This window comes from Triturus cristatus, chromosome 6 (genome assembly GCF_964204655.1).
Source record: "Triturus cristatus chromosome 6, aTriCri1.1, whole genome shotgun sequence".
Taxonomy (NCBI): domain Eukaryota; kingdom Metazoa; phylum Chordata; class Amphibia; order Caudata; family Salamandridae; genus Triturus; species Triturus cristatus.
In genome coordinates, this window is record NC_140589.1 from 637,946,495 (window position 1) to 637,967,252 (window position 20,758).

Sequence of the window (20,758 nt, forward strand, 5' to 3'; positions counted from 1 at the left end):
TAGCTGAATTCACAAAGACCCTTATTAATATTCCCTTTGATGTTTTTTACTTCTGCAACTTGATTAACAACATTGTTTTTTCCATTTATTGCGAATACTCATGTGTACTGTTTTTCTTGAAGTTTATAACAATATTACATTTATTATAATAGTTTCCTTTATCTTGTTCCTCTCTTATCTTTACCCTCCCCCTTTCTTACCCTTTCTTTCCCCCCTTTTACAGTTTTATTGAATTGCCTTTATTGCTTTTTGTATTATTCCAATGTATATTTTATGTATTTGCTGTTTTCTTATTTTGTATTACATTGGAACATTGATGAATAAACTTAAATATTAAAACTAAAAAAAAAAAAAGAACTTGAGATATGAATTTTTAAAAGATTAAACTGCAATACAGTGCTTGAAAATCAATAGCGCTTAGGGGGTTGCATGAGTTCACACTATACCAGAGTAAATCCAGAGTTTCAGGCTGACTGCGATGGAGTGCAGGTCGGCTACAGGACCCACATATGGCCGACTGAAAATGTATCCTGGATGAAGCATTCATCGAAGACTCGATGCGCCGGTTCCAATACATGCAGTCGGATCGATGCGATGAAGTAGAGCCTCACAGTCAGGTCCCACATTGTCAAACTCCTCACGAACGATGCAGGCGATGCGTCATTGGCAAGCCTCGTAGTTGGGACCTCAGATCTTCACTGCGTAGTCATCGAACCTTACACTTGGATCCTGAGTCTTCATCGAGCCACACAGGGATGTTCTTGTATCAGCACTGCATCAGCATTGTAGGGCTCTGAATCAATCCCAATTGGCACACAGTCATCAATGCATCAATTTCTGCGGCTAAATAGATGCAGACCCACTTTCACGGCACCTTACTGCATTGGCACCAATTTTCTGATTTGATGGTGTCAGGGATCTGGTACGTATACCCAGTTGTGCCTTTGAAAAGGGGGAGACTTCAAAGAGGCCTTTGAATATCGCACGGTCCCTGCCTTTCCTGTCTTGCTTCCAGACTCACCACAGGGGGGTATGCAGCTCTCTGTGTGGAGACAGACACAGCCCTCTTCAGTTGCAAGTGTCCCTCCTAAAACCTTCTTCAGGAAGGCCCATCAGCCTTGGTATAGGCCATCAGGTTGCAAATGTTGAATCCTAGCTCCCTTTATGTGACTGCCTTACATGAATGCACAAAGCCAAGCTGTCACACAACCCAGATGTGTGTTCAGAGACAGGCAGAGGCACAGAATGGTTACAGTAAGAAAATGCCAGCTTTCTAAAAGTAATATAGCAGGTAAGAATGTCAACAATGGAATGGTTCAAACACATATACTTACATGTACATTTCTGATTTTTTCAATATGTCAGAGCTAGACATTACACTTTAATTGACGTTTATTTTCAAGTAACATTAAAAAAAACATTTCAAAAGCAAGTGTATAGATTCATAAAATGTCTTTAGATTGAAATATATAAATCTTCATATATACAATAAAAGTTGTCAAAGATAATTCTTATGACACAATGACATTGATTATCATTACTAAATCATATATAAATTCATGTGATATATGGCAATGTATCAGACAGCCTCTCCCTATATACATGGATTAAGCCTGTTGAGCAAAAAATACTAGGCTTTAAGTAGCATATTTAAGAATGACAGCGAAGGAAGTTGGAATGTATGTCGACGTTTCACTCGTTAACAAGTCAGTGAGACCATCTTCAGAACTGTGGACATTTCAAGATGATAAGGGACACCTCTTGGAAGCCCAGTCAGTGAGTGCGTGCTAGAGATGACGTCGTGCAATTAGGGGCCATGAAGAGATGTGATTTCAGTAGTATTTAAGATGTTCACTGTGCTTTTGTCACTTATTTCACAGCAAGCAAACATGTTGTGAAATAATTACCGCACTCTCACTGAGCAACCGTGTCTTGCTCTGGATTGCAAAAACACCGTCAGTGTGCCTGGGCGTTCAACATGGATGGTGTTTTTCAACCTGGAGCAAGAGACAGTTGCGCAATGCGTTGAGTGCATTAGCGTGGCATTCAGTGGTGTATAGTGGCACAGAGTAGAGTGGTGTAACAGAACAGTGGCGTAGAGTACACTTGTGCAGTGTAGAACAAAGTGGCATAGATTGCAGTGACGTTGGGTACAATGGTGTAGAGTGCAGGGGTGTTAAATGTTACAGAATAGAGTATAGTGGCATAGAGTGTAGTGGTGCAGAGTAGATTGGTGTAGAATGCAGTGGCGTAGAGTGCACTGGCATGGAATTCAGTGATGCAGAGTAGAGTTCAGTGATGCAGAGTAGAGTCCAATGGTGCAGAGTAGAGTGGAGTGGTGCAGAGTATAGTGGATTAGTGCAAAGTGGAGTGGTACTGAGTGCAATGGCACCAAGTGCAGTGGCACTGAGTGCAATGAAGTAGAGTATATTGTTTCAGAGTAGAATGGAGTGGTGCACAGTAGAGCAAAGCGGCGTAGAGTAGAGTGGCATAAGAGTTCAGTGTAGATTAGAGTGGCATAGAGTGCACTAGTGTAGAGTGGAGTGGTAGAGAGTAGAGTGCACTGGAGTAGATTGCAGTGGCACAGAGTGCAGTGTTATAGAGTAGAGTGGTATAGAGGGGCGTTGTGCGGAATAGAGTGGAGTGGCATTGACTAAAGTGGTACAGCGCAGAGTGATGCATAGCGGTGTGGAGTGGAGTGGCGATGAGTGCAGTGGTGCATAGTAGAGTAGTGTGGGGTGGAGTGCATTGGCATAGAGTAGAGTATATAGAGTAGAGAGGTGTGGAGTGGAGTGGAGTGGCGTAGTGTGGAGTGATGCAGAGTACAGTGGAGTGTTTAGAGTGGAATATGCATGGTGTGGTAGCACACTGCCATTACAGAAAACACATCTTCAATTGAAATGGCCATTACATTTGCACAAATATACAGTTTTCTGATAAACATATACAGCCCACAAACAATACTGTGTGGAAATGTCATCACTTAGTGTATTGATTTGTTTTGGTCATATGAAATTATTAGTTTCCACCGCAGTTTAGAATTACCAAAAATGTGCTTCATTTGTGCTTTCTAATTCTGATACATTCTGAAATATCTACACAGTTCATTTACAGACATTTAAATTTTGCTGTGTGTTAGAAAGAAAATTGCATTGTACAGCCTTTCTCAAGCACTCCCACAATAGCCAGCATGATTGTCACATACATTTTTTTATTTTAAAAAAAGTAAACACCATACTCCCTCGAAAACATAGCCTGATATTTGACCTTTGTCTTTAAATGCACAGCAAATGGTACAAGATGAAAAAAAGATTTAAAGGCCTGTTTACAGAAATCCAGTACTGGTGGAATAATGCAGTAAATAGGGTTTGCGTAAGGCAAAGGACGAACTTAAGCTGGACAGCTTAATCCAAATAGAGACAGCCAATAGAAAGCAAGCAAATGTGGGTACAAACCACAAAGCCAATGATAAGTAATGGGTGGAATGCATTCACAGAGAAGCTTTCTGAATGTCCCCAAGATGTAGCAAACCACACAGCTGCACTGTCTGGTAGGCTGGGACCTACAAATAGCAGTGCTCACGACATTGACAAATTGTGAGTGGTCTAGGTTTTTGCTCCCCCTTGATATTGTGTCACCTTGTTTCTCCAATTGGATTATAACCTTTTCTGGTGGACACTTTTATGAACTCTAACCTTTAATTGGCGCTGGACATGGTCCAACCTGTTAGAAGAGAGGCACTCCCTGTTTGGAGAGTATCCTTAGAAGGACAGTCTGAGTAAGGTAGTGGCAGAGCCCAATGGTCCCTTCTAATCATCATTCGATGAGTCGATTCCACCTGTGCTAATTGGTTATTACCATAGGACCACAGGAGATGCCCTTGGACATAGGCAGGTTAGTAAGGGGTAGAGGCAGAAGCACATGATCACCTCTGATGTGCTACTGTAGGCCGTGTAGGAGAAGCTACATACCTGTCTGAGCACCAGCTTTGCTTTGTGCCCTCCAGTTTGTTGCACTACATCTCACTGTGGTATCACTCACTGCACACACCCTTGCTTAGCCGATTGCACTGCACCTCTTTTCCAAGTCAAAGGTACGTTCTAGAGGAAAGTGAATACCACTATTGTTCTCAGTCCGCTTACCAAAATCCTTTAAATACCTGCACATTGTCTTGCCATAGAGGTGAACAAGGGTGGCTCCTCTGTTGTAACGGAGGAGCGTCACCCCACTTAAATTGCCCCCAAAGATGACAAATAAAATGGTAATACGTTACTATTGTATTTTTCATTCAGGGCTGCTACTGAATGACAGCAGCAGGGAGAAGGGTGGGCTGTTCGTGCCCTTTTCAAAGTGCGAATGTCTCTTTGGCCAGCCAGACATGCGCAGTTTGAAACCTCTTACTCAGCTGTCTTAAGACTAGGTTAGTCTAAGTGCTGGCTTACAGGGTGCTGGGGAGTGCCAAGTGAGGCCACTCCCTCCAATCAGGGTGCTGCTCTCACAGTCTGAGAGCATCACCAGGATTGGTGCCCAAACCGCAGCATGCAGTGCATCGGAAGAGGTCCGGAGCAGAAAACGTCGGTTCCGATAAGTTTTATTTTTTAATATTAGTGCATGCGAATCCACCCCCGTAGATGCCAGGCGCCATTGCTGGTGAAGCAATAAGTGGATGAAAGGCCCCTTTTGTGGAACCACTGCAAATGTAGAGTGCTCATGTCCAATTTTAAACTAGTTTACTATTGATCACACCAGGAAAAAAGGTTAGGTTGCCAATCAGAAAAGGATTACATTTTTTATCTTGGGAAAGAGGATGAAACATCAACAATCATGCCTGTTGAGTCATGCGGCTCCAAATGCCACCTTGCATTTGGAAAATCTATGAGCATAACCCATTGAGGTTCACACACCTCCTAGGGCATCCTAGATACTTTACGATCAATCAATGAATCAATCAATTATTTGTAGAGCGTACTAATCACCCATGAGGGTCTCAAGGTGCTGAGCGGGGGTGAGGGTGCAGCTACTGCTCGAACAGCCCGGTCTTGAGAAGTCTCCTGAAGGTCAGCAGGTACTGGGTCTGTCACAGCTGCGTGGGGAGGGTGTACCATGTCGTGGCAGCGAGGTAGGAGAAGGATCTGCTGCCGGTGAAGGTCCTGTGGATGCGTGGGATGGTGGCAAGGGCGAGGTCAGCAGAGCGAAGCTGGCGGTTCATGGTGTAGAAGGTGAGCTGCTTGTTGAGGTAAGCTGGGCCGGCGTTGTGTAGTGCTTTGTGGGCATGGGTGAGGAGCTTGAAGGTGATCCTCTTGTTGACTGGGTGCCAGTGCAGATCTTCCAGGTGGGCAGTGATGTGGGTGTGGCGGGGTATGTCGAGGATGAGGTGTGCAGAGGCGTTCTGTATGCGTTGGAGCCTCTTCTGGAGTTTGATCATGATCCCTGCGTAGAGGGCGTTGCCTTAGTCCAGTCTGCTGCTAATGAGGGCCTGTGTGACAGTCCTTCTGGTTCTGGGGGGGTTCCATCTGTAGATCTTTCGGAGCATGCGGAAGGTGTTGAAGCAGGAGGAGGAGACGGCGTTGACTTGCTGGGTCATTAAGAGTGATGAGTCCAGGATGAATGCCAGGTTGTGTGCGTGGTCGGTGGGTGTGGGTGCGGCTGCCAGGGCGGCTGGCCACCAAGAGTCATCCCACGCGGAGGGAGTGGATCCGAGGATGAGGACCTCTGTCTTGTCTGAGTTAAGTTTCAGGCGGCTGGTCTGCATCCAACTGGAGACGGCCTTCATTCTCTTGTAGAGGTTGGATTTGGCGGTGGCGGGGTTTTTGGTGGGTGAGAGGATCAGTTGAGTGTCGTCAGCATAGCAGATGATATTGAGGTTGTGCGAGCGGACGATGTTGGCGAGCGGTGCCATGTAGACATTGAAAAGAGTAGGGCTGAGGGATGATCCTTGGGGCACGCCGCAGATGATCTTGGCGGCTTCGGAACGGAAAGGGGGAGTCGGATCCTCTGGGTTCTGTCGGTGAGGAAGGAGGTGATCCAGTCCAGGGCTTTGTCGCGTATTCCTGCGTCGTGTAGGCGTGTGCTTAGAATGTGGTGGCAGATGGTGTCAAAGGCGGCCGAGAGGTCCAGGAGGATGAGGGCCGCAGTTTCGCCATCCAGACCTGATAAACAGCATTCTTCCAGTAGGGTGTATTCTTTACACAAAGACGTAAAATACTGCCACCTGCTCCATCTTGGATTTCACTCAGACCTTACCTTCTGGTACCTTGGACTTCCTCCTTTCCCACTCATTCCTTATCCTGATACTGTTTGGCCCTTCTGACCAGGGTCAGGCTGGCCAAAGGGGCATTAGGCAGTGTCTGAAGAGTTGGTCTGAAAAGTCAGTTTGTGGGCCATTTTTCTTTTGCTGTTTGTGGGTCTGTTTTATAGTCTGCTGGGCCAATTGTTAGGTTTCGCCTGCACAGCAGAAAATCTCTTGCATTTAATATATCTTAAAAGGGGGCTCTTATCAGTTCCCAATACTAAATTACTGTGTTCATTCACTTTTGTGTGGAACTTTTGTTTGATAACTTCCCCTTGGTTGCACACATTTACAATACTTATACTAAAACTGCTCACACTGTTTAAACCACATTCACAGTCAAGATAAGTTCACTTCCCTTGGAAAAGGCAGACAGCTTCTAACAGTATGCTAGAATGATTGCTTTTTAATACTCAGTTGTGTAAAGCAGATGCTTTAGCCTTCTTAGGTTTGTGGCATTTCCTGTTCATGCCTCAGTACCTTTCTTTGCACTTTGTAGGCATTAATGGATTAATCTTTTCAACTTAATCTATTTAGTTATTATGATCACATCCTAAATGTTTTAATAAATATTGCACGTTAAAAATAAGGTTAATATACAAGATCTATGCTATATTTGACTATTAAACACAAAGCCCCAGCTGAAGTTATCTTGCAGACAACAGGGTCATGATTTGAATGGTGCAGCAGGTGCAGTGGCACCCGGACCAAAAGCTCTAGGGACCCCACTAAACCCAGGTATTGCTAAAATATAAAACTAAATACCAGTCACAAGCGCAGTTACCTTGCAGAGAACATGGACCAAATCTCTAGGCACCCCACCAAACACCTAAAATTGCTATATTGTACTACTAAACAGGCAGTCACAAGTGCAGTTAGCTTGCAAACAACAGGTCATGATTTGAATGGTGCAGCAGTTGCAGTAGGTGCAGTGGCACTGGGCCCAAAATTTGTCAGAACTCCTCTAAACACCTAATATTACTATATTTTACTACTATAAAGGCAGTCCAATTGCAGTTACTTTGTAGTTAAAAGGGGCTTGATTTAAATAGTGCAGCAGGCGTAGCGGCACTGGTGCCAAAAGTTGTCATAACTCCACTAAACACAAAATATTGCTATATTTCATTACTAAACAGGCAGTCACAATTGCAGTTATCTTGCAGGCAACAGGGTCATGATTTGGATTGTGCAACAGGTGCAGTGGCACCGGGCGCAAATGTTGTCACAACTCCGCTAAACACCTAAAATTTCTATATTTTGTAAATAAACAGGCAGTCATAAGTGCAGTTATCTATCAAGCACTAGGGTCACGATTTCATTAGTGCAGCAGGTGCAATGGCACAGGGACCAAAAGCACCAGGTACCCCTCCCTTTAAACACATAATTTTGCTACATTTTATTCCTAAACAGGTAACCACAAGTGCAGTTCTCTTGCAGACAACAGGGTCATGATGTGAATGGTACAGCAGGTGCAGCAGCAATGGGCCCAAAAGTTGTCAGAACTCCTCTAAACACACAATAATGTTATATTTGACTACTAAACACACAGTCACAATTGCAGTAACCTTACAGTTAAAGGGGACTTGATTTAAATGGTGCAGCAAGTGCAGTGACACTGGGTCAAAAGCTCTAGGAACCCTACTAAACCCAGAATATTGCTCGATTTTACTACTAAACACGACAGTCACAATAGGGTCATGGTTTGAATGGTACAGCAGGTGCAGTAGCACCTGGACCAAAGGCTTTAGGCACCCCACTAAACACCTAATATTGCTATATTTTACTACTAAACAGGCAGTCGCAAGTAAAGTTACCTTGCAGATAAAAGGGTCATGATTTGAATGGTGCAAAAGGTGCAGTAGCACGGGGCCCAAAAGTTGTCAGAACTAATCTAAACACCTAATACTGCTATATTTTACTACTATACAGGCAGACATAATTGCAGTTATCTTGCAGTTAAATGGGGCTTGGTTTGAATAGTGCAGTAGGTGCAGTGGCACCGGGGCCAAAAGCACTTGGGGCCCCACTAAATGCCCAAAATTGCAAAATTTTACTACTAACAGGCTGTCCCAAGTGCAGTTATCTAGCAGGCACTAGGGCCATGATTTCAATGATGCTTCAGGTGCAGTGGCACCGGGGCTAAAAGTTGTCAGAACTCTTCTAAACACCAAATATTGCTATATTTAACTACTAAATAAGCAGTCACAAGTGCAGTTACCTTGCAGGTAGAAGGGTCATGATTTCAATGGTGCAACAGGTGCAGTGACAGTGGGGCCCATAGCTCTAGGAACCCCTCTAAAAACCAAATATTGCAAAACTTTACTACTAAACAGGCAGTCACAAGTGCAGTTACCTTACAGGCAATAGGTCATGATTTGAATGGTGCAGCAGGTGGCACCGGACCCAAAGTTTCTCAGAACTCCTCTAAACACTTAATATTTCTATTACTTCAGTTAATTCTATTATTTCCCTCTTTCATTTCATTTTCCTATTACTTACCCGCACTATATCACTAGTACCAGCACAATATATGGCCTTTTTTTACATAAACAATTCATAGCACTTTAACATACTTTCTGTAACTTATATTGTACAACTACTCAGGAAATAACAACTTACAACAGAAAACCGCTCATTATTAAACACATAGGTGAAACCGAAAGCATTTACCAATGCTTGTTACTATTGATATCCCTGACATTAGAACAAACACTACCTGCAGCAAGTTCAAATCCACACAGTCGTCCATACCTTGTAAAACACTTATAAAGCATGTCTTTACAAGTTCAAACTACCTCAATTTGGAAATATGGGCCACTTTTTTTCAGCTATCCAATCCACTAATGGGAGGCACATTGTTTGGTGCCCAGGCCTATTTTCTGTCCGGTCTGATCCTGCTTCTGTCATATTATACCCAGGCCTTTCAAACAGACAAACAATTGCTTGTTTTACACAAATACATACATATTCTTATTTAAAGTTCATATCACAAAAACTGTTTGGCCTAGCTGATGGGTTGAGGGACGGGGCACCATCTACCCATGTACTCAACGGAGAAACGTCTCTCTTACCTTTGGTGTGCTTTGCGTTGTAGAGTGGGAGTCTGGTCCAACCTCAGCCATCACTCCTGATGAAGTTGTCTCCTCCTTGCATTTTACCTGTTAAGTATGACCTGAATGCTATGTGTACAACGCTCTGATACCTGGAAGGGTCATGTTTGCGCTTTATAAAACTCCGCAAATAAATAAATATAAATAAAAAAAGATTGTGCAAGAAAACATCAGTACTCTGAGTTAATGATAAAACTCTAAAATGTATTTACTAAAAACCTGTAATCCTGTATAATTCTGGCATGGATCTTCCTATCAGCCAGGAAGGAGTGGAGCCTATCAAGTCTGGGAAAAGCACACATTTACTGCAACTCTTGGAAACTTCCAGACTAGGGTATCATAAACTTAAATTGTGTTACTCTAGGAGGCAGGTGTCTGAGCAAGATCACGAGAAACAGTGAAAAAGAGAGCAACCGTTCTTCAAATGTATCTAAATGTGGAACGTGGCTTCTCATCACTTTCCACACACAGCCATATTGAAGTTTAATGTCTCAGGTGCCAGTCACAACCACCCTCTATGCTGCAGGGCGATGGCTTCCATTTAATGAAATAACAAGGTTTAATAAAAAGATGCCTGTTACAGATTACATGATTATAATTTTGCATCAGTTGTGTGTCTGGAGCATATGAAGTAGCTTGTTCTAATTGTGACATGGTGCCTAGTGTGTGTGTCAGAGGTCAGTCTCTTAAACGTCTGCGGCGTTGTGAGATCCTCATTAAAAGAAAGGGTAATGTTGGAGGGTTGTGTGTAATGGTGCATGGCTTACCATTGTGAACAGTAATTTGCATGAGTTGTGGAGGAGGGAATATTAAAGTCCAGTTGACATGAGTTCACGGAGGTCCACTGGCCATAAAGTGTTTGTGTTGAGAAGAGTGCAACAAAATTGTGGTGGCTACATTTGGAAATGTGCATCTAACTGGATCCCACAGCTGACGCATCCACGTATATTATCAAGAGTGGATGGATTTATATGGAAAAGCTTGGGGAAATTTGGAAAAACTTAATGGAAGGACATCATGGGCCCTATTAAATCTTCAGACTGGTTGGCCCCATTAGTGATTTCCCACAAGAATGTGGAGAGATATGTTTATTTTTTGATTCACACTGCCTTAATGATTGTACATGTGTAGACAGTCATCATCGACCGTTTCTGCATGAGTAGGTTTCATCATTGGCTGGTGCTACCATGTGCTCCCATGTTCATCATGGTAGCAATGAGAGTTCAGTAAACACATTAATACAATTTCTATGTAACAGCATGACAGCTGTGGCACAGTCTAGCATAATTCGGTGGTACTACTGCACATGGTAGAGTACCAAAGTATTCCATTTTAAATATTGTCCTACAAAAATATCATAGCCAAAATGCCCATAACCACTATTCCCGGAGGTAAATATATATGATATATTTAGTTACGTTTATTGCAGAAAATGCAGTTGTATAAAAACTCATGTTACACAGCCAACCATGAAATACAATACATATTTCACAGTTCTCTGTGAAATACGGCTTTATCATCAGAATGACACCCCAAATAACTCTGCAGAATTGTACTACTGTCAGGGCCATTAGAATCATGCAGCAAGGTTATGTAAATTATGTGGTAATGTAAACCAAATGATGTAGCAAGAAACGCAAATCATGTGGTAGATTCTCTGTCTTATTATATTTATACATTTGCACTAGAAGCAACATATTTTTCGGGAATCTGCACATGATGTGCCAAATGACGTAAATTATAATTATGAGTTAGAAGGTGCAGCCGCAGAATTGCATAAATGCACTGTAAGCTCCCAGCAGAGGGATGGGCCAGGCCCTACGTGCAACCCCAGCTGCACGTGACCTTTGACCTTGCGCTGTATGGGCTGGCCATCCGAAGGTGAGTTGGACGCAGGGCCAGGACATAGGCTGGCATTGCAGACAGCCCCCCTCAGCCACGCACAACAGGAGATAACCACGCATCGCTGAGGAGGTGAGTAGCTTGGGTGAGCGCCCACAGCCGGTTTGGAGCAGGGCCTGACTGTAGGCCAGTGTAGTGTCCTAGCATGGACACGTTCTAGTGTTCATAAGTGTATGTTCTACACTTTACACCCACCCACCACCTACGTCACTGGGTCAGGTGACTAGGCTAATAAAAGGGCCGAGCGCACGTGCTCGTGGCCAGTTAACCCACCATCTAAGTATGTGTCTGCGTCAGTCATTCCCAGCATGAGGGCCTAGGGCCCCAAACACCACAATGGCGACGAGGGTTGTGAGCCCCAGCGTGCTGCAGCAGCCCTTCCGTTCGTGAGGGGGAGAGGAGTGCTCCCACTAAGGTCACCCCCCCTCTGCAAGAAGGCACCACGCGCCGAGAAGCCAGCCAGGCGAGCGGAGCCCGCAGCAGGCCCTGCGGTGACCGGGTGCCCACCCCGCACCGCCACGAAGACTGGTAGGCGACGCTGTGCCCCAGGGAGGAAGCGTGGCAGTCGGGTGCCCACCCCGACCTGCCGCGGTGCCTAGAAGCGCCCAGAAGGAGAAGTGCCGACCGTGCGGAGCCCACCCGCATCGGCCGCGACCTGCCCGGTGAAGGAGGGGCAGTGCGGACCGTGCGGAGCCCACCCGCATCGGCCGCGACCCACCAAGGGGCAGCGATCCACGCGGAGCCCACCCGCGGGAGACAAGAGGCCCGCCGGCCAAACAGAGAGGAGCCGCACCAGAAGTAACGGCCACGTGTAGTGAAGTCCGTGCGAGGAAGCCGGACGAGAGCCCACCCCGCCGACTGAAGGTATGCCGTGACCCCCCCCCCACCCGCAGCGTGTGAGCTTTGTGACGCTGCTGCTGCGGTGGGGGCGGAATTAGCACAGAGTGAAAGCGGGAGCCCACCCCGTCCTGCCCCGGGGAAGAAAAGCGAGCGGCACCGGCAAAACCCCCCCCCCGCATGGTCCGTGAAGGGAAGGGACCTGCTGCGGGGGTGGGAGAAGTGGAAAGTAAAGGCGGAGCCCACCCGCAGCACTACACAGGACCGCCGGCCAGTGAAGCCTGCACTGCGTGCGTTGCCCGCCGGCCAGTGCCGGTAATCAGCACCAAGACCCCCCCCCCGCCCGCGCAGCAGGAGAAGTGTGCGAGGCTGCCGCGGGAGGGAGAGAGGCCCAGAACTGCATGCGGCCAGCGCCGCTCGCGCCAAATGAATAAATAAAGGGGACGAGCGCGAGGCCTGCCTGGCCCGCGACGCAAAGACAGTGAAGAAAAAATAAAGGTACTACCAGCGGGTGCCTACCCCGCACGAGGACGATCGCAAATGCAAATAATGGCCGCCGCCGGCCATAGAAGTAAGGCCCTACCTTACAGGACCCCCAGCAGAGCCTTCACGAGCAGCACGCAGCCAGCGCTGCCACTAATGAATAAAGCACTGCGTGATAGCACCAACTGCCCCTATGCTCAACAGGGTGATGCCTCATCCTCTCTGCAGTGCCTGTGCCCCCTGCACCTCAATAAACAAGTGCCCATAGAAAGATGCCTCATCCTCTCTGCAATGCCTGTGCCCCCTGCCTTTTAAATAAATAAAAGTAAGAAAAAAAGACTTACCTGCTGCCACGTGTCCTGGACTCCACTGCTCTGCCTGGCTCCAGCTCCCCTCCAGCCCTCCTACTCACGAGTGAAGCCTGGAGAAAAGGAAAACAAGGCATAGAGTCCTGGCAGCGCAGAAGGTTGCTGCTGAAGCCAAAGAAAATCAACAAGCATGCAGCAAGCCAAGGGAATCCAGCAGCCACAGGAGACCGACGGATCGCAGCGCAAGGAAGAAGAGGCAGCAAGGCAAGTACCGCAAGGTCTGGCGGATGCGCGATGGTGAGCGCACGGGAATGCGACGGAGGCGCACAGGAATGTGCCAGAAGCGCAGGAACGCGACAGAAGCACAGGACGAAGAGACGGTGTGCCACAGGGATGCAGCGCCATCCCGCAGCGACAAGGAGGAAGAAAAGGAAATGGTGTCAAGCCACATCCACCCCAGCGAGGACTGCGCTGTCGCCGCATCAAGTGGAGCGAACCCTCGAGAGAACAAACGGACTCAGCGCAGATGTACCCCGGATGCGGAAGGTACACTGCAGCGCCTACAGGAGAGGAACCCACTGAAGAGGATGGGCGCAGCAAGTATCCGACACTGGCGGGCAAGGATGCAGAGCAACACCCAGTGGCGCCAAGAAGCCACCACATCAAGTGATCATGGTACAAGGAGCAACGCTACACTGAAGATGTACCACGACGGTACGAAGAGTAGCACGCACCAGCGCCTGACAAGGCAGCGGACAAAGGTAGTCACACGACACGACACACCTCGTGAAGCCGACCAGCCAAATGGTCGCACCACAAAGGCCCAGCCGACCTGCCAAACGGTCGCACCACAAAGGTCAAGCCGACCAGCCTAATGGTCGCACCACAAAGGCCAAGCCGACCTGCCAAACGGTCGCACCACAAAGGTCAAGCCGACCAGCCAAATGGTCGCACCACAGAAGCCGACTCGCCAGGAGTTGCACAAGGAGGTGACCGACGCACGGGTCAATGAAGCTACAAAGCAAGAGGTCTGACGACAAGACCGAAGATATCCTGCCAGTGATCGGCAGCGCGGACCGTCAAGTGGTCCAAGAAGCTCAAGAAGAACCAAAGTAAGTAACTGGTGAACAGGAGAAGAACGAAGCGGACCATGAGTATGGCCCCACGAACTTCAACCAAAGTAACTGGTGAAAAGCAGAAGGTGAAGAGAAGGTCACGACCCCAACTCGGAATGCTGAGGAAGATGAAGAGAGTGTTCTCGGACGAGGACAAGACCAGGGGGAACACGTGCAGAGTGCGCGCGCTGCATGGAGAAGCCTGGCCAGATCAAGAGGAGAACAGAAATGGTCAAGAGTGGGTCGTGAAGGGAAGAAGATATCTGAGTGGCACGTTTGCCACTACAAGAAAAGAGAGAAGATATCGGAGTGGCACGTCTGCCACTACAAGAAGAGAAGGAAGATGACATCGGAGTGGCACGTCTGCCACTAATAGAAAAAGGGGAAAGAAAGATCTGAGTGGCACGGTTGCCACTGCAAGAAGGAGAAGAAGTCAGAGTGACATGACATCCTCACGGAGAAAGAAATAGAGGAAGGAGAGAAGAGTGTGGCAAGACTACTCACACCTAAAAGACAAGGAAGGTGACAAGCGTCAGAACACAGTGCGCAAGTCCTGAAGAACACCCGTGGCACGGAGAAAAGACCATCTGTTTGATGATGCTTTCAGCACACCTGGGATCTGCAGAGGTGAGCAGGCCGGACCATTCGAAACACCCACCTTTGGGGTTACACGGACACTGGTCAATGCCAGCCGTGGTGACTCAGGGGCAAAGGCCTCAGGGATGCCGGTGAGAGAGAGTATCCCCGCGACGAGAGATGGTCATCAGCCGCCCTTCAGCAAAGGTCTCAGGAGGATGAAGACTTCGCGTGCTAAAGACAGGAGCCAACAGCCACCCTCCAGGTCTGACTGCGGCATCTGAGGTGAGACCTGCCGTCTCCTCTGCACCCGTACTTATCGGCATGGGAGTAACACGATACAGGACACTGAACCCAGGCCAGATCTGAGGAAGAGGGCCTCAAGGATATCCCGTGGCAGGGGAACACCTGTGAGAGGGGCATCCTGGTGAGAGGGGTGTCTTGCAAATAACCCGTCTTTCTGCAAAACAGAACACACGCCACAGATAAAGAAAAGGACTGGACGAAAAGATGAACGGCGATATCTAGCGCTGAACCAAAAGAACTCAACAACTGCGTTTGTCGCCAAGAAAGTAAAGCGAAGAAAAGACTGTGATAACAACTTCAAGGTAGAGCCGTCAAACAGACTAACTCTATCGAGCACCCATGACTGGTGCCACAGTGAACTGGTGATCGCCCGCGACAGGAAGAACATCGTCCGCGACAGGAAGAACATCGTCTGTGACTCCAGGCTGCTGAAGCGTGAGCGACTCTGCAGAAGTTTAGTCACTGTATTACGTCTGTATATATATTTCTTTCTCCCCTAGGTTGGACATTTGACTCCGGGTTTTTGTTATTAAAAATTGGGAGGAATGTAGTGTCCTAGCATGGACACGTTCTAGTGTTCATAAGTGTATGTTCTACACTTTACACCCACCCACCACCTACGTCACTGGGTCAGGTGACTAGGCTAATAAAAGGGCCGAGCGCACGTGCTCGTGGCCAGTTAACCCACCATCTAAGTATGTGTCTGCGTCAGTCATTCCCAGCATGAGGGCCTAGGGCCCCAAACACCACAGGCCAGGATAAACTGGCAAACCACCAGGGCACAAGTCCTACAAAAAGTGGGGCGACTGACAATATACAAATGACCTCATGACATCACATGCTGAACGTGTCTCGGTGTCTGAAAATTACACCGGGACACGTTCAGCTTATTTCTGTGGGGCCCAGCTTGTTGGCAGGGGGGACAGCGTCCACCCTGTGTAAAGAGTGGGGGGACGCCGTGTACCTGCGGGTACTCCCGACTCGAGCCCCGCAAACCTCACAGAACAATGGCCTAAGGCAGCTCACGCCAGGGCCATAAAACACAGTGGGCCACTTGCAGTGGGCTCGGTGCATGGCCTGGACACAAGCCAGGCCCAGCAAGCATACCCTGCAGTGCACTACAAAAGGCACTGGGCAGCAGGAGTTGGCTTCCCATGTCAGGCTGTGCGCAGGGCGTGGCCGCAGGCAGCCAGTCACACGGTGTCGCATCAGCCAATGATTGGCATGATCTCACTTCCAAATATTCTGCATATGACCGGCCTTTTTTCTGGAGCCCGCTTGGCCGTTCCCAAATACTTCTATAAAGAAGCAATGTGCATGCAATGCTGTACTACAATTCCAATAATGCTCATACATCTCGGATAACTGGCTTAAAGAGCGTCCTTAAAGGGGTTGGTGAGCATATGCCTCTCCTCCAAATGGGTTTTTATAGTTGTCTCCCATTAGATTCCACTGTCGTTTACATTAGAAATGTTCCTGTATAAATAATACTCCTAGTCAGACATGATCTCTGAACATTCACGCATGCAGATGTGTTAATTTACAACAGCAGGGTGCACTGTTCAACAAGGATAGAATGCCTTGGACGCTAAAAAAAAATGGCACACAATAAAACTTTGGAAAAGGTCTTTCAGTCTGGATAAAAATATAGCTTGAATATAGATTGGATGCAAGTCCTACTGAGCAGCTGCACGCTGCTCACGCTGTCCATCCTGTGAATCCTTGCTGTGTTTAAGTGCCCATTGAATGATTGGATAGAGAAATCTATAATTCAGGGAACAATAGGTGCTCCCAGACAGATAGACTATGGAATCGTCAAATTGCACTTTGAAAGTAATATTTTAAATTAAAGATGACATTTTATTCCTTTTCATTGAAAATTGAATATATATGCAGGTCTGCTCTTCCTCTGGTGATGGTTTGAATTCCATCGTTTGTCTTCGGGGAATCTTGACATATCGGATATGCAAAGAAAGTTTGAGACACTTTTTAGGGAGGCAGAATACATGAGGAACAGAAAGAAACTTTACAGCGTTTAGGTCTGCATTCGTGCGCCCTCTGCACATTCAGAGCACAAAACACTGTCCTGTTGTGTGATGAACCGTTGGCCGACCAGCGAGACAGCACATTTTGAGCAGGAAAAGCAGTCGCTGTGCCAGTGGCGTGCTTCCAAGGAGACATATCTAGTACCCCCTTCACCTGCAAGGAAAGACGGTTAGAAGACATTGGTAATGTGTCATGTGTCAGAACAATAAAAAAAAGTAGTACAAGTGCTAACGCGAGAGACAAAAGAACATGTTTATAAAATTACACTGCTACACCTGCCTTCAAGTTTTTATTTTATTTATTTTATGGTATTATCGAACTGTGACATCAGAGAACCAATATCCAATTTTGACATGTTTTAGGGGTCAGAGCACATGCACTGGAGCCGGGTTTACAGAGTTCCCTGTGCACAGAGTAAAATTAACCAACAGTATCTGTCCACAAGAAAAAGGGGTGATCCTGCAAAAAGTGACCTTTTTCATATAGCAGTATAAGGATCAACCACAAAATGGAGAACAAATATTTAATGACTTGTTTGAGAAGACGTGAGGCACTGCTGCCCACCTATGTAAACATTTTCTGCTGATTTAGATTCTCTTTCTGACCGGGATTAAAATGTATGCAAAGATGGCTGACAATACGTTCTAATGCAGAGCACTCCGGCTTCATGATACATCTTAAGACATCCTACACAGCCTAGAAACAGAAACGAAGGGACACATTTATCAAGAAATCAGGCATCGCACCAAGCCACCTTGCTGCGCTGTGTAATGGAAAGGGTAGCAATGCGTTATATTTAACAACATGCAGCACATTCCTGTCTTTTCCTCGCGCTGGTGCACTCACGGCTGGCTAGCACCAATGCAGCAAGCCATGCACCATAGTGCAAGGGTGCCTGCATTGTAAGCAGGATTGTTTTTGTGCAAGAAGGGGCACCTCTATTTTTTTTATTTATTTGAAAAGTTCTGTAGATTGTGAACAAGACCGAAACGGGTATCAGAGCGCTGTACAAAGTAACAAACACTGGCATGAGGTGCATGAGTACAGTACAATAAAGAAACATAAGAAGTACCTGAAACATAAAAAGTAGAAGGGGTGCAAGGGGAAGACGAAATAACAAGTGATCAACACAAAACAATTTCTCTGAGGTATTTTCATCTTTGTTGCTGCAGAATGCATTACACATAGAAAGAGGAAACAACTAGGAGAAATGAAGATATTTCTCCTCATTAGGCTTCACCAGGGAAGGCATAGCATTTTGACACATTCCCAAGTCTACCAGTGTTGGTAAATCTGGGAATGCGCTCAAATCCATGGGTGGAATCGTGGGAACAGCCACGTTCTACCCACGGAGTGCCTCCCTGGGGCATAGTAAAGTAGCAATTTGCATTGCATTCCTTTATATTTCTCAAGCCATGCAGGTCCACGGAAGGTGGGCTTGCGTGGCTTGATAAATTTAATTTAGTAGTTGTGTCACCCTTGCTCCCCAGTGCGTGGCACAAGGGCAGCGCAACTCTTTGATAAATATGCCCCTAACTGTATCTGAATTGCTATATGACATTGCTGAGAATTAGCACTTACAGGTTTTTATGGCATGAAGAGTGACTGTTGAACCTGAATCCTGGAAGAGATATTGCTGCTGGAGGGGAGGGGGGGACATAAAGAGGCTCGAAATGGAGTGATGGTTGTGGCAGATGTAGTGAAAACACAAGAGTTCCTGAGTGGGTGAGCTTCCCTCAGTGGCGTAACAAAGGCCCCCACAGCCCCACAGTGATGGGCCCTAACTCCAGGGGGCTCCCTCAGCACTTTAACCTGGCCTGAGAGCTCCTGAATGAGTCGGGGGGGGGGGGGTCATAGTCAGCGTTCTAGAGAGAATGGGAGGCTGAGCTAGACAGAGATTCAGCAGGGGATCTTGCTGGTAGATAAAGCTGCTGCCAGCGACTGAGATGACTACAATCTGAAGTTATGCAGCAGATACAGAGAAGTGCAGGATGCAAGATCACCCAGGGAAATCTGTCATTCGTTGGTAAAGGGTTGAACTGGCTGTGGCCCGCGAGTGAGTGTACATGCAGCCAGCCAGGGCGAGAGCCAAGACAAGCAACAGCCAGAGTGAAGTCAACCCTGGTAGCCTTCTGCAGCGTTGTGGCTGGCTGTGTGTCTGTACAGAGTCTGCTGGCATTGGTGCAGAAATGGGCCTGGCAGATCACTAAGTATATGTCTGCAACCCCTAATTGAGACCAGCACTGTGGGATGTGACAGGAGTAGAAGTGGATGGTGGTTGAGCGGGAGCCAGCCCTGATAGTCTGATGCAGTGTGGGGGACTTGCCTCAGGCCTGACTGGTGTCTGCTGGGCAGGTCGGGTGCCAAGAACGGCAGAAGACCCATGGGAAAGACAAAAACATGAAACCTCTTCTGGATGGAGGTGCTAGGGCAGCAAGAAACATAGGAAGCAGACATGAAACACTCCACGTCAAAATACACAGAGGCTGGAGACAAAAAAGACAGAGGACTGGGATAGCCTAGGCAACAGAACCCCACATTGAGGGCAGGACGCTGAGTTGAAGACAATGGTGGTTTGCACAATTGTTTTTGTCATTATTGTGGACATATCAGAGGATCTGGCAATTGATGTAAACAGCAGTGAGTTGTCAACTGTGCTCTGGAGGGGGAAAAACAAAGGGATGCTTGTTTGACTGGAGCACCTAAAGTGACTAGCAGAATAAGAAAGTATAAAGCCGCACAGCAGACAAAAATGGACCAATACTTGGCAGCCATGGCTGGTGGTAGGTCCATGGCTGAACAATGGACAACCCTTTAGGAGCCACCCACGGCATCACCGATTCGCTCCACCATTGAAAATTCCAGAAAAAAGATCAAGAATGAAAACACTGCATACAAAGTGGAGTGAATCTTCTGAGGATAGATCTGTGCAATGTGAATGAGAGATTCCTGGAAACTGAGAACATTATGGATCAACTGACATCGGAGGTGGGGGAACTGAAAATGAAAGTTAGATCCCTACCAAAGGTCACCCACTTGCCTGACTACAGAACAGAAGATACAGAAAGAAGGTCACGGCAGAAACACCTCAGGTGTTTGATTTTCTCAGCAAATTGAAGGAATCTTCAGAGAACAGTTCCTTGAAAACTGGATCTCGAAGTTCGTAAAACCAAGAGGTTGGGGAGAGAATGTGGCCTAACGGCGAGGGCGGTCGACCTCGGAGCTGGGGAAGTGAGTTCGAGTCTCGGCAGGGCCGCTCAACTTTGTGTGATACTGGGCAAATCACTTAATCTTCCTTGCCTAACAAAAATGAATGTGGTCATCTGTAACGTAATTGGTGCTCATGTAAAGCACTCTGATACCTTCAGGTCTAGTTCGCGCTATATAAAACTCCACAACAAAAAAATAAGTGGGCTACCAGTCTGTTTTACCGTGAAGAGGGCCCAAAGAGCCTTGGTGACATTACTGCCTCCTACAGCCATCATTGCGAGACTGCTTAATTATTGAGACCATGATGACATCCAAGAGCATGTCATTAAGAAAGGGAACCCAAGGCATGAATACACACACTATCAATTTGTTCTCTGGCTATAGGTAAAAAGGTGCAGGGGCTTAGGAAATCCTTTGAAATGATGACACATAAGCTGAAAGCAACGAACTTAAAATATATGTTGATGTTCCCAGCTAAGCTGCTTGTCATCCATATGAAGCAATCACACTTCTTTACTTCCCCCAGAGAAGGTGTGGGGATGGTTGGAGCCAGACAACAGACTGAGCAAAGGCTTA

The 20,758-nt window shown here is 46.9% G+C and overlaps 1 protein-coding gene across 2 annotated transcripts in view; it reads right to left on the reverse strand.

The window, feature by feature from the left end:
- Positions 1-1,533: 1,533 nt before the first annotated feature.
- FHL5 (four and a half LIM domains 5) overlaps positions 1,534-20,758 on the reverse strand; it is a 231,419-nt gene continuing 212,194 nt past the window's right edge. For both annotated transcript variants that reach the window (XM_085611134.1, XM_085611133.1), the window contains exon 6: positions 1,534-17,125. In XM_085611134.1, coding sequence (XP_085467260.1) covers positions 16,962-17,125 — 164 coding nt within the window. In that variant the 3' untranslated portion in view covers positions 1,534-16,961. The remainder of the gene's footprint in view (positions 17,126-20,758) is intronic.